General features: G+C 40.9%; 1 protein-coding gene across 2 annotated transcripts; it reads right to left on the bottom strand.

The window, feature by feature from the left end:
- Positions 1–2,556: 2,556 nt before the first annotated feature.
- LOC124114487 (BTB/POZ domain-containing protein KCTD7-like) lies at positions 2,557–6,945 on the bottom strand. Of its 2 annotated transcripts, none has more exons than XM_048399960.1 (2): positions 6,633–6,916; positions 2,557–3,808 (listed from the first exon to the last, which is right to left on the bottom strand). In XM_048399960.1, exons 1-2 carry the CDS (start codon positions 6,651–6,653, stop codon positions 3,140–3,142), a joined length of 690 nt encoding a protein of 229 aa, XP_048255917.1. In that variant the 5' UTR covers positions 6,654–6,916; the 3' UTR covers positions 2,557–3,139. The 2 variants fall into 2 exon arrangements, 1 of the variants encoding a protein (XP_048255917.1); XR_007222259.1 differs by having other exon boundaries at positions 3,673–3,808; positions 6,623–6,945.
- Between the last annotated feature and the right edge of the window lie 7,511 nt (positions 6,946–14,456).

Genomic DNA, 14,456 nt, shown 5'->3' with positions numbered 1-14,456 from the left:
CAATACTCCATGCTTCTCGTAAGAGCGGAATGTTTACGGAGATGCGACTGGTTACAGGCGGTGACCGCATATAAATGCTCGCACTATCAACCACTGGTCTGCCTGGTCCGGATTCGATCATTTACAAGTCTCCCTGATATAGCCGGTGCCAACTGCTATACACGCATTGCTATACACTCACTTCACCCACCGGGGCGGTCGGGCAGCCTTGCAGTTAAAGCGTTCGCTCGTCACGCCGAACACCGGGGTTCGATTACCGACATGGGTACAGTGTGTGAAGCCCATTTCTGGTGTCCCCCGCCGTGATATTGCTGGAATATTGCTAAAAGCGGCGTAAAACCATACTCCCTCACTCACTCACTTCACCCACCGCACGAACATGTTTCAAGGGACGCAACTCTGCACGGCGAATACGGCGCCTCAGACGACTGGGCCACCCGTGCCCCCTAGAATTGATAGAAACCATACAAGAATATCTTATATGGACTATGAACAGTTTAACACAGTTGGAGGTACTGGGTATAGTACACTCTTTCAAGTGAGGACAGCTTTAAATTGATTGTTTACTGATGTTGACAAGCAGCTGGTTGCCTGGCCCAGAATTATTTAATCAATTATTTAAAGTCCGCACTGATATTCCTATACTACTGGAAGAGGCATGGCATGCATTCACAGGCTCATCACGCGTTGGTGTACAACAGCTGCAATTTCGGAAAGCTTTTCCTGATAGGAACATCCAGTGCTAAGTGTTATATAATTGTCCACTTATCCAAATGCTACCCGTTTCAAAAGGCTTTGTAAGATTAGAAAAACTAATACAATGTAGCACATCAGGAAGAGAATTTATGGATGTCAACTTCTTTATTATGAGGAAAACAACCTTCGGAGTGTGTGCTTACTCCTTCATCAGGTGAATGAATGCTATGAGGAAGGGAGCATATATATGTACACGTTAAAACAACAAAAGTAATAAGATAACAAAAGGTGGAAACTTAACAAGGGAAGCCAACAGATAATTGGCGCTGACTAGCAATAGACAATGAAAGCCAACACTGTACAGTAATTAGCGCTGATAGTTATGGACAACTGGAAGCCAGGAATAGAATATCACTGATAAGAAAATGGCAATGGACAACAGACAATGGGAGGCCGAGGGTAATTAGCCCTCTGCCTCATATCATTCATTCACCTGATGAAGGATAACGTTATAATAGGTGTCAGCAATTCTCGCTCGGTTTACGTGGGAAGACATGTTACAACTTTTGAGACGAATGACAAGAATTTAGTAGCCGTGGTAACAAGATTTATCCATCACTCTTTTCATGAAATAATCCACCAATACTTATAATAACATACCAAATAATAACTTGATAAACAAGATCTGTTTATGAAGCGTGAAATATCATGAGTAAGTTAAGATTTATACAGATCCATAACCCTTGGCCATATCAGGATCATCTGTTAATTAGCTCGAATCCCTGATTATCCCTGAAGATTTCCCTTGGTTTGTCAGCACCATGCTCGGGTCTTGTGGATTTCACCAAAGTGGTAAACGTCTTCGACGTGTGCAGCCTTGGAACTTCCCTCCAACATCAAGCTGGTACGCTATGATATTGCGGACTTATTGTCCTTTCACTCTACCTTGTAACGTCGGACTGTAAATAATTCAGTATCAATCATGTTTGATATTATAACCTATTTCCTACACCGTCTGCGTGCGACAACACAAAATCACCCTGGGATACTGTGAACGTATTCTGCGCCGGAATTCCCACGAAACATGACCAATGTCCGACAAGATGTCAATTAGCTTACCATAAATCCGCTGACTGGCAGTGTAAGATCCAGGGAAAAATCCACTTCAAAACATCAATTATCTTAACATTTCTTTCGGACACTATACAGTGTACGGTTGCTGGAGACTATATGTACAGGTTTGGATTTCTATTTGATTAAATTGTGCCTGACCTCTGTTTACGGTCAAGGTTGCCAGAGGTTACATTATTGAATATGTTTATTTGTTTTCCCTGACAGGTCACGTGCAAAAGATAAATATTAATCTTGCCCTGTATGTGGAACAATATTCCAGCAGCTCCAACCTTTGGTGTCTACATTTTAGAACTTTTGAGGTCAATCCGAGCATGCTCTGTCTAGGAACGAGTGAGTGAATATGGTTTTAAGCCGCGTTTAGCAATATTCCAGCAATATCACGGTAGGGGACACCAGAAATGGGCTTCACACATTGTACCCATGTTGGGAAACGAACCCGGGTCTTCGGCGTGACGAGCGAATGCTTTAACCACAAGGCTAGCCGACCGCTCCATCTGGGTACGAAGATTTCAAAGAGCGTCATATGACCCTTGCTCAGAAGTTGTTTGATCAACATTCAAAGCATCGGTATAGCTTTCAGAAAGTTTTATGATACACATGGGGAGTATATTTAGAAGTTTGATGCATAAGTGCCAAAAAATGATGTCCGATGCAATTCCATGTTTATGCCTCCGAACACGCAGAAACTATTGAAGTCATATTTTATAAATAAATAAGACAACAATATTAACTTCACAAGTGTTTATTTAATCATTAACATAACAATAATGCATATAAGGACACAAAATCAGTGAAAACGATCAGCGCAATAATGCCAAACAAACCTAGCCCACTCTGATCGGCCAATCAGGAAGCATTAGTTGGTTATGGGCGTGGCCTAATTTGCTTTTGGTTAATGGAAGCATAATCGAAAACTAAATGGCTTTAATAAAATCATATGCTATGGAATCACGTGAAATGTCTTTTCTCATTAATATAAAACCGTTCGACTTCAGGGTACATGCATATTGTATTGTCTTCATTATAAAGCCATTCCGATACATCCACATGCCAGTATTAATAATTCTAAGGCACTAACAGTCTCCAAAGCATAGAAAGTAGAAAAATAACAAGGTTATTTGTGTTAACAATGTAATAACCTTGTGGTGTAATGATTGATATCCACCCTGACGTGATAGGTCCTGACCCCCACACCGGACCTATCGCCATCATCGTCTACACCCTCTTTGAAAGAAAGTAAAAGTGACATACATTTACGTTCTCTTCAGAAATAGACGAAATTCGAATTTCTGTTGGTGGCGTTGTTTAATCATTTGAGTTCATTCAGTGTAGACTTGGGTGCATTGCCAAACCGAAGTTTCATCGCACCGATACAGTAACAGTCGCTTGTTATTTCTTTTTCATTTGTGAAGATATCCATACATTGTAAGTCATGTGCCAGAAGACTAAGCAACAAAGATCGCCTTTTATCCTCAAGACGAAGATGTATATCAATCCGAGGTAACCCCTGAAAATCAGCTTCATGCGGGGAACAATCACGACATGAACACCTGGCGGTAAGTATGCAAAGATAAAAATACCTTGAAAAAATGTTAAACTTCCTCACTTCTCCTTTCACGTATTCCAAGTGAGAAGTGTAATCAGGAAACACTCTCCTCCATGCGTCATAGAGCATCTCTAGCATGCCATGAGCATTGATAATGCCTTTCTTCAGGACGTGTAATCCAAAGTAATCTGCATATTTCCGAACATCTGCAGCTGCTCCGGGAGGAGGCACTGTTTCGAATCTCAGAAAATTGAGGACGTGAACAAACACATCTGCATCCACATCAATGAAGTAGCGTCCATCTTTGTCCTTGGCTACCGGGTGCCTTCCACTAAACATGGCGGCCAACATGGAGTCAGGGTACTTGGTGAGGGTGGATAGGCAGGTTGTCAAATGACGACCACCCACATTTAAGTCGATGACAGCAGGGAACTGAAATATAGAACAATACAATATATGTGCTAATCGTCATCTAAATGAACATCACTTCACGCATAAACATATCTGAAAACAGATTATAATTGAGACAACTGATACAGTACAGGGTGATGAAATATGAAATACTGACCAAAGGTGAATCATTTATTTAATGTATGAGAGTTTTTCATGGGGCATTTTACTCAAATCTTCTTTAACTTTTAATCATTACAATGTCACACTCTTCTTTAACAACGGTCACGCCATCAATTCCTTCTTAACTGTTTGGGGGAATGGTGGCCCAGTCGTCTAAAGCGCTCCGATTCGCTGTGCAGTGTTGCGTCCCTTGGGCACACCAGAAACCTATGATTGTGGGTTCGAATCCCGGTTCGCCCCAATTATGTTTCTAGGTTTATCAGCACCATACCTGTGCTCGTGGGTTTCACCGAAGTGGTAAACGTCTGAGACCTGCATCACTTCGGGCTTTCCTCCCACATTAAGCTGACACGCCGCGATATAACTGGAATACTGTTAAAAGCAGCGTTAAACCCACTCACTCACTCTTAACTGTATAACGTGAATCTATTCAAGACTGGCTGTACATACATGTATCTAATAATAACTGGCTTCATAGGTCATGTTTTCCCACCCTGGGCAGACGGCGACCTCTTAGACACATGGAAAGCAACAACAACAACAACAACAACAACAACAACAACAACAACAACACCCTGTCATTCAACTGATAACGGGGCATAAAGTAGCCATGAAACATTATGTATGTAGAGTATAAAAGTGGCTGTCTATAATAACATTCCTTGTCATATCTCTATACAAGTGCCAATGTGTCAAAGAGTCTCAATGTGTTAAACATTCAAGGGCGTCTTATCCTGAGTCTTTACGGTTTGAATAAAACACGCTTCCGTGGTTTTGGTTGAAACTGTAAGGCCGCGAGCGAGGGAAAAACGATTGCCTCCGGCTTTTACCTCGCTGGCGTTTTTAGATTTTCGCTGGCGTGTTTTATCCCACTTATGAGATCTGCATCACTTCGGGCTTTCCTCCCACATTAAGCTGACACGCCGCGATATAACTGGCATATGATCAATCACTCTTAACTGTATAACGTGAATCTATTCATGACTGGCTGTAAATACATGTATCTAATAAAAACTTCCTTCATTTGTATATAGGTCATGTTCTCCCACCCTGGGCAGAAGGCGACCCCTTAGACCCATGGAAAGCAACAACAACAACAACAACAACAACAACACCCTGTCATTCAACTGATGAAGGGGCAAGAAGTAGCCATGAAACATTAAGTATGTAGAGTATAAAATGTCTGTCCAAAATAACATTCCTTGTCATCTGACTCGGTGTCTTTACGTTTTGGATAAAACACGTCTCCAAGGGAAATGTAAAATCGTGAGCGAGGGAAAAGCGAGGGTACCTCGCTGGCGGTTTTAGATTTTCGCTGTCGTGTTTTATCCCACTTATGAGCCATCTAAATGCAAGAGATACCGAACAATTAAGAAAACATCGAAATGTCTTATAGTGAAATAATACAGCGTTTCGCGGGCCAAAGGAATTCGATCAAAGCATGCGAGAGAAAAAACACTTGCAACATGGGCCAGCTGGAAGACATGTAAACTTAAACAAGCTTTCATCATCTGCCCTTGTGTCTCAGTGGGAAAACAGTGGGTTTCAAAACTAAACACGATATGTGAGGTTCTAGGTTTGATTCAGTCATGGAATTTTCATGTAACAAAATGGCAATCCCTTTAAAATCAGATCTTAGCTCTCGCTATCGCTAAACAAACATCTTTGTTTAGTGGCAGCGAGAACTTTGATCTGATTTTAATGAGATTGCCAAAATTGTGACTTTTAACCAATCAAAACTGAATGTTGTGTTTATCTTAAGAGCCCAGTTAATAAAATGGCAATTGTAAAACTGGGTATTAAAATTGAAATGTAAAACCTCAACGTAGGTTTAGAAGTGACCCATTTCAAACCCAGGTTCGGAAGAGAACCAATTCAAAACCCGGCCTTGGAAGATGAGCTGTTACTAAGTTTACCTGAGGTTGTCAGGAACTTTATGCAATATAGGGTAACACAATGTAGGTTTAAAAATTTAAGTCAAACGTTCTCTGCAGCATTTTTATTTTGAAAAACGAGACTGATATATATGAATAGGACAAAGTGAAAGTTACTTACATTTCGTGTGACAGTACGATGAAGGTGATAATTATGAATATTTTGAAATGGAGGAGGGTTGCAAACAGATCCTGAGCAATTACTAAAAATAATTTAGTAATAATAATTTCTGTAAGGAAACCTTGCAATGATAAAATAACGCCATTCAGAGTATCATGCACATAGGTGTTACTTTCCATGTAGCAAACAACAATTTTTGAAGTATTGCTCTAAGAATACTCTTACAACAGACTTACACAGGTGCAGTATTATCAATTCCTTGTGTATTCCTGGGAAGAACATGAACCACATATAGTACAATCCATATTGCCATTTAAGTATGAAATATGTGACTCTAGTTATGGTATGACAGTTTTGTCTTCACTTGTGATTAATAAATTTTCGTTTTTATTACATACGTGTGTATGTGTGTTTCGATACTAGTTTGGACTGATGCCGGTGATATTGCTACCCCACTGGGATATGGTGCTTCAGTTTAACATGGATACCACACACAGACATATTATACTGGCTTCGAGTCGACCAGTCCTTGTTTAATCTCCTTAATGCCGAATGTCAGGCGGTGTTACAATAAATACCATCTTTCAACGCATTTCGTATGACGATCGATCTACCGACCTTCCGTTACCTGGGCACACTCTCCATCCATTCCAGCGGTCGTTATGTAAGAGGGGAACGCTAGATATTCAAGACGACTTCTAAGAAAAGAAGCACACCCGCTTTCGGTTTCATTTCTGGGAAATGTGGAGGTCAGTTAGGCTGTGCTCTCTGCCCTGATATTGCGAACTATGTAAGTGTATTGACAAAGCCGAACTACTCTAATTTATTACAAACTTACCTGTTTGAGATACCTGATTAATATCCTGTTCATTACAAACATTAACCTGAACATCACACAATGTAATAGGGCATACCCCTCGCGCTACAGGTGGATGGGAGCGGTTATTGGGCGACCACTGTGCCTTCATTCTGCAACAACGGCAATGCTTGAGCCTCCCTTCTGCCTCCTTTGAGCCATCATTGAGCAACAAACCGCCTCGGCGACCTTTGTGTGACTGTTTTGAACATGGCGTCCGTTGCGATGTCTGAACCTCCTGTGTACCACCTTGGAACGACCTAGGCAACCATTCTGCCTCCTTTGAGCCTCGAACGACGACCTGGCAAATTTTATGTTCGCACACGGGAGGCAGAAAGGTCGCCATCCTGGGTAAAGGCCCCATTACAGGGGGAAGTTTATTATTAATAAGCATTTTACAAAGTGTTGCGGCAACAAATTGTGGAAAATGATAATTAATCATAACATAGGACAGTTTATCTGGAGGCTGCATAGAGAGAAAAACTGGTTTAAGCTGGACAGTCTTGTGAAAAAGAACAGGGATTGCCTTAAAGTCGGGCCAAGAAAAGTCGGGCCGGGCCAGCGGGTAATACTAAAAATGGATTGCAGAATAATAAAACGAAACGTTTATTACAATATCAACACGTGCAATTAGAGCTGTGACATGTTTTACCCTAAAATTAGAGGTGAGGTAAATTGGGTTTAACGTCGTATACAAAATTATTGCACTTATGTAACGACGTGCATGCATTGGTGTGTGTGTGTGTGGCTGCTTGTACAAGTCAGTCAGTCAGTCAGTCAGTCAGTCAGTCAGAAAAAAGAAGCAAAGGTTCTGTGCAACCCCGGATGGGGCTTTCAGGGTTGCTTAAATTGTAATTTTGAGATTTGGATACTTGGAATAGGTGCCAAGGTGGGGTGGGACTAAGGGTGTGGGGAGTATGGTTGTTTGTTTATGTTAGTTTGGGTGTTGGATGGTTTTAGATGCAGTTTATTAGACCTGTTTTTTACTAGTCAGGACTGATGCCGATTTATAGTGCGAGCTCACTGAGATACGATGTCGCAGTTTAACATGAAAACTCCACTCAGACGCAGTATACTGACTCCGAGCCGACCAGTCCTTGTTTTTAGTCCCTGAATGCCGAGCGCCAGACATCGTAACAACAAATACCATTTTATAACATCTTTTGGTATGACGAGGCCGAGATCGAACCCCGGACCATCCGCTCTCCGGGCGGAGGCTCTACCACTAGACCACGGAGGCAGTCCCAAGAATTAGAACAGTTGTTGACTATAAAAGTTTACGTTTGGGAGACAGGTACAGGTGAAATGGGGTGAAATGGGGTTTAACGTAGCAATTGTTTCGGTTGTCACCCAAATCAACTACAAGCAATAATCTCTACACTTAGTTAAAACAACAAAGCCAAATAACCAACAGATGTAGTGGAATGTTCATGAGTGAGGAATAGATGGAGAGAAGCAAGCTGAGAGAGATGAAGCTGATTTACACAACTAAAGAAGAGGTCAACAGCACAACAACAAAAATGGAATCCAGTGGACACTATGGGACCAGCTTGAAGACTTGGACTTCACTGACGACCTAGTCCTGCTTTCCCAAGCCACCAACAGATGCGGGACAAGACAACAGAGCTGGAAACCACCTCTCCACAGGTTGGTCTCAAGATCCATGAGGGCAAGACCAAGATCCTCAAGATCAACACGAAAAGCGAGGACCCAGTCACACTGCATGGAAGCGAACTGGAAGAAATGGAGGCCTTTACATATCTCGGCAGCATCATTGACAAGCAGGGAGGCACAGACGCAGACGTCAGAGCAAGATTCGGCAGGGCAAGGACAGCATACTTGCAGCTGAAGAACATATGGAGCTCCAAGGTGGTATTGACTCGCACGAAGATCAGGCTGTTCAACTCCAACGCCAAGTCAGTGCTACTGTATGGAGGAGTAGAGACATGGAGGACAACAAAGACAACCAGTAGGAAAGTGCAGACTTTCATCAACAGCTGCCTGAGAAGAATCCTCCAGGTCCACTGGCCCAACACCATCAGCAACTAAGACCTGTGGCAGCGCACCAACCAACTGCCAACCGAAGATGAGATCCGGATGTAATGTAATGTTACTTTGCTATTAGATTGCCTCTTACTGCATTTGGTGCAATAGTCGTCCCTATACTATTATATGATGTCGAAATCTGGGGATACGAGAATCTTACTATCATAGAAAGGGTTCATCTAATATTTCTGAAATCAGCTACTGGACTGAAAAACACAACTCCAGACTTTATGTTATATGGCGAATTGGGTAGGGAACCACTCAGTTTCAAAGTTTATAAACGTGTTATCTCCTTTTGGCATATACCCGTGAAGATCCGGGGTAGAATAGGTCTTCGGCAACCCATGCTACCTACCTACCTACCTACCTACCTAAACACCCAACCACCCACCCACCCAACCGCCAAACCACCCAACCTACCTACCTACCTACCTACCTACCTACCTACCTACCTACCTACCTACCTACCTACCTACCTACCTACCTACCTACCTACCTACCTACCTACCTACCTACCTACCTACCTACCATTCCTTCCTTCAGAACTGGAACTCCACTAACGAATCAAGCTCCAAAAGGTCGTATTACAAGTACCTGGAGAATCAACCTTCATTTGAGAAATATCTATTCCTCTCAAAATCAATATTTCTCCTTATATTAAAATTCAAAACTTCTAACCATAGATCTAGATTACCCGTTGAAACTGGTCGATGGCTGAACTTTTCCAGGGAAGACCGCCAGTGTCCACTCTGTGATTCTGTCGCTGTGGGAGATGAGTTTCACTATTTATTTCGATGTGAAGCTTTTTACCAACAGCGATATGAACTCTTAAATAAGCTATATCTTAAGTTTCTAAACCTGTCCCAGTTAAAGAAACTTATGACCACTAACAGTGTATGAGATCTAAAAAGCCTATCTAAATCCCTTAACAATGTGTACAATACAATTGATAAATTGTAAGAGTGTCCACGTATCCTATTTTTATTATTCTTGTTAAATGCTGTCATTTTGTACCTTGATAAAAATTGTACATAATTTTATCTCATGTACCACCGTGGGTGGTTTTTCAGGGAATAAAAGTGTTTGTATTTGAGAAGGAAGCTCTCACCAGAAGTTGGTTTGTTCGAACAATTAAATTCGTACAGTAACAACAACAACAAAAACAACAACAACAACAACAACTACCCCAATATGCATTGAAACGACATGAAGCTACACTGGTCTATCTTGACGTGAACACCTGGTGTCATCACCTAGTGATTCATAAACACATGCTCATGATATAGTCGGAATCGTACAATGAACTCTGTTTTGGCAGAGATTACTGTTGGATATGGATATAGTTTTGTCGCTTTATTTATGAAGCGACGTATTTCCCAAGTGTTAGCCCCGACACGATAACATTTAGAAATGTAAATAATCGCAAATACTCCCTATTTTAAAAACGTTTTGGATAAAACGTCTGTAGAACATTTGTTATTTAAAAATTGACCTTCAAGCTCTGACGTTCATACAGTTTGGCCCTCACTCTATGAAGGTTCATACTCCAATGAACTCACACAAAGTGAAAGTCAATTCTTATAAAAATTTTGATCACAATTTCTTACCTCAAAGGATGAAGGCAAAGATCTATACACAATTGTATTTAGTATTTGTGACTTCATGTTTACACTGACAGCTATACAACAACCAGCTATATCTCGGAGTAAAATAGCTCCTCAAAAAAAAAAGGTGACATGGGCGTATGGATGCACAACTTGCTCTTCAGAAACAGCTCACGCAACACATGTGTTCAAATCATAGCCTCATTAGATGAGAAAGGTCTGTAAAGAACTACCTCAGTAAGTCAGTCTCAATGACAGGGCATCGTAATACATTTACATCAAGTACAAGACGTCAAAATGGCCGACACGATAAACGTGACGGGAGAGATTTCCGAAGTTGTTAATGAACCTGTGGCGGTTACATGTGTTAGTCATCATTAATCAACTGGCCGATCATTAAAAGGTGAATAAAGATGCGTCAACCAGACACAAAGGTGAATTCATAGATTGCTGGAGACGGTCAATGTCAGCCTAGGCACGAATCGAGTCGATACTACGATAGTTTAGATGTGCATTTCTTCGTTTGTTCATTAGGATGGGCCGTAGCGAGGATATTCGTGAACAATTGTGCAGTCACGCTCTCTGACATTTCTAACTGTATACTGAAATGCTGAGACCAAGAATAAAGGTTCTAAATGATCAGAAAGAACGCTTATGCATGTTTTCGTGCTAGGGAATTCCCAGGGGTTTCCCCAGGAATGTGGAAGTAGTCCGTCAGTGTTTACGTCATTTCAAGAACACGGTCTCGTGAAAAACGTATGAACGTCAAATTGGTGTCGTTCATACACTTATGAACGTCAATTTCGCGGTCATGTGACCGACCTCTCGTCTAATGGAAAAGCCGTATATCGTGTAAACGTCAAATTAAAAAAGTATTAAGAATTGACCTTCACTTTGCGTGAGTTCATTGGAGTATGAATCTTCATAGAGTGAGGGCCAAGCTGTATGAACATCGGAGCTTTTTATCACAATTTCTTACGTCAAAGGATGCTGGCAAAGATCTATACACAATTTTATTTAGTACGTTTGACTTCATGTTTACACTGACAGCCAAACAACAACCAGCTATATCGCGGAATAAAATCGTTCCCCAAAAACGAGAGGTGACATGAGCGAATGGATGCACAACTTGCTCATCAGAAACATTTTACGCAACACATGTGTTCATATAATATCTCATTAGATGAGAAAAGTCTGTAATGAACTACCTCAGTAAGTCAGGCACAATGACAGCGCGTCGTAATTAATGTACATCAAGTACATGACGTCAAAATGGCCGACACAATAAACGTGACGGGAGAGATTTCCGAAGTTGTTAATGAACCTGTGGCGGTTACATGTGTTAGTCATCATTGATCAACTGGCCGATTATTAAAAGGTGAATAAAGATGCGTCAAACAGACACCAAGGTTAATTCGCAGATTGCTGGAGACGGTCACTGTCAGCCTAGACACAGATCGAATCGATACTGACGATAGTTTGGATGTGCATTTTTTCGTTTGTTCATTAGGATGGGCCGTAGCGAGGAAATTCGTGAACAATCATGTAGTCAAGCTCTCTTACGTTTCTAAAAGTATACTGAAATGCTGAGACCAAGATTAAAGGTTCTAAATGATCAGAAATAATGCTTATGTATGTTTTCGTGCTAGGGAATTCCCAGGGGTTTTCCCAGGAATGTGGAAGTAGTCCGTCAGTGTTTACGTCATTTCAAGAACACGGTCTCGTGAAAAACGTATGAACGTCAAATTGTGTCGTTCATACACTTATGAACGTCAATTTCGCGGTCATGTGACCGACCTCTCGTCGTATATCGTGTAAACGTCAAATCAAAAAAATATACTGTTTTGAATGGCATAACATCTTAAGAACATACAAGACGTGTTATTATTGGACCTATTTCGTTGAAATATATGACTGTTTCCATTGCATAAATATCAATCGATGACTATCCGTGCCTGTCGTTCATGTTCTTTCTTTTACATTGGATTACCATCAGCCCTCTACTGATGGCTCATTTCTTGTCAATCTTGTGTATGTATGTATGTCCAATTTTCCCCAATCCCAATGACCATATATGTCAATAAAATATGTTTAAAAACTCTCATCCAATCAAGGCTGTCTTAGTTTTTTTACACTTACAAGGTAGTTTAACCTAACTCACTCACTCATCCAATCAAGGCTATTCTTATAACTGAAATACACTAATAATGGTGTAACCTAAATCACTCATCTAATCTAAACTCTTCTTCAGGTTACAAGGGTGTTAAACTAACCTAACTCACTCACTCATCCAATCGAGGCTCTTCGTAACTGAAATACATTAACAAGGTGTTTAACTTCACTCGCTCACTCATCCAATCAAGGCTCTCCTTTAGAGAAATAGTCACAAGAGTTTTAAACTAAACTTACTCACTCATCCATTCAAGGCTCTTCTTTAGAGAAATAGTCACAAGGGTGTTAAACTAAACTTACTCACTCATCCATTCAAGGCTCTTCCTTAGAGAAATAGTCACAAGGGTGTTAAACTAAACTTACTCACTCATCCCATCAAGGCTCTTCCTTAGAGAAATAGTCACAAGGGTGTTAAACTAAACTTACTCACTCATCCATTCAAGGCTCTCCTTTAGAGAAATAGTCACAAGGGTGTTAAACTAAACTTACTCACTCATCCCATCAAGGCTCTTCCTTAGAGAAATAGTCACAAGGGTGTTAAACTAAACTTACTCACTCATCCCATCAAGGCTCTTCCTTAGAGAAATAGTCACAAGGGTGTTAAACTAAACTTACTCACTCATCCCATCAAGGCTCTTCCTTAGAGAAATAGTCACAAGGGTGTTAAACTAAACTTACTCACTCATCCCATCAAGGCTCTTCCTTAGAGAAATAGTCACAAGGGTGTTAAACTAAACTTACTCACTCATCCCATCAAGGCTCTTCCTTAGAGAAATAGTCACAAGGGTGTTAAACTAAACTTACTCACTCATCCCATCAAGGCTCTTCCTTAGAGAAATAGTCACAAGGGTGTTAAACTAAACTTACTCACTCATCCCATCAAGGCTCTTCTTTAGAGAAATAGTCACAAGGGTGTTAAACTAAACTTACTCACTCATCCCATCAAGGCTCTCCTTTAGAGAAATAGTCACAAGGGTGTTAAACTAAACTTACTCACTCATCCCATCAAGGCTCTTCCTTAGAGAAATAGTCACAAGGGTGTTAAACTAAACTTACTCACTCATCCCATCAAGGCTCTTCCTTAGAGAAATAGTCACAAGGGTGTTAAACTAAACTTACTCACTCATCCCATCAAGGCTCTTCCTTAGAGAAATAGTCACAAGGGTGTTAAACTAAACTTACTCACTCATCCCATCAAGGCTCTCCTTTAGAGAAATAGTCACAAGGGTGTTAAACTAAACTTACTCACTCATCCCATCAAGGCTCTTCCTTAGAGAAATAGTCGCAAGGGTGTTAAACTAAACTTACTCACTCATCCCATCAAGGCTCTTCCTTAGAGAAATAGTCACAAGGGTGTTAAACTAAACTTACTCACTCATCCCATCAAGGCTCTTCCTTAGAGAAATAGTCACAAGGGTGTTAAACTAAACTTACTCACTCATCCCATCAAGGCTCTTCTTTAGAGAAATAGTCACAAGGGTGTTAAACTAAACTTACTCACTCATCCCATCAAGGCTCTCCTTTAGAGAAATAGTCACAAGGGTGTTAAACTAAACTTACTCACTCATCCCATCAAGGCTCTTCCTTAGAGAAATAGTCACAAGGGTGTTAAACTAAACTTACTCACTCATCCCATCAAGGCTCTTCCTTAGAGAAATAGTCACAAGGGTGTTAAACTAAACTTACTCACTCATCCCATCAAGGCTCTTCTTTAGAGAAATACAGTTTGGATGGTGTTAAATTCAACTCACTCACTCGTAATATCACTGACACA

This window comes from Haliotis rufescens, unplaced genomic scaffold (genome assembly GCF_023055435.1).
Source record: "Haliotis rufescens isolate VD_foot unplaced genomic scaffold, xgHalRufe1.0.p SCAF_2, whole genome shotgun sequence".
In the NCBI taxonomy this organism is placed as follows: domain Eukaryota; kingdom Metazoa; phylum Mollusca; class Gastropoda; order Lepetellida; family Haliotidae; genus Haliotis; species Haliotis rufescens.
Note: the sequence above shows the minus strand (reverse complement) of the source record. Positions and strands in the feature narration are given on the sequence as shown.

What these genes read in the sequence shown, in the direction of transcription:
- LOC124114487 (XM_048399960.1), bottom strand. Translation starts at nt 6,653, where the DNA reads ATGGATGGAGAGTGTGCCCAG. An exon ending in TGGATGGAGAGTGTGCCCAG is followed by an intron (nt 3,809 to 6,632) that starts GTAACGGAAGGT and finishes TCTATATTTCAG; the next exon opens with TTCCCTGCTGTCATCGACTT.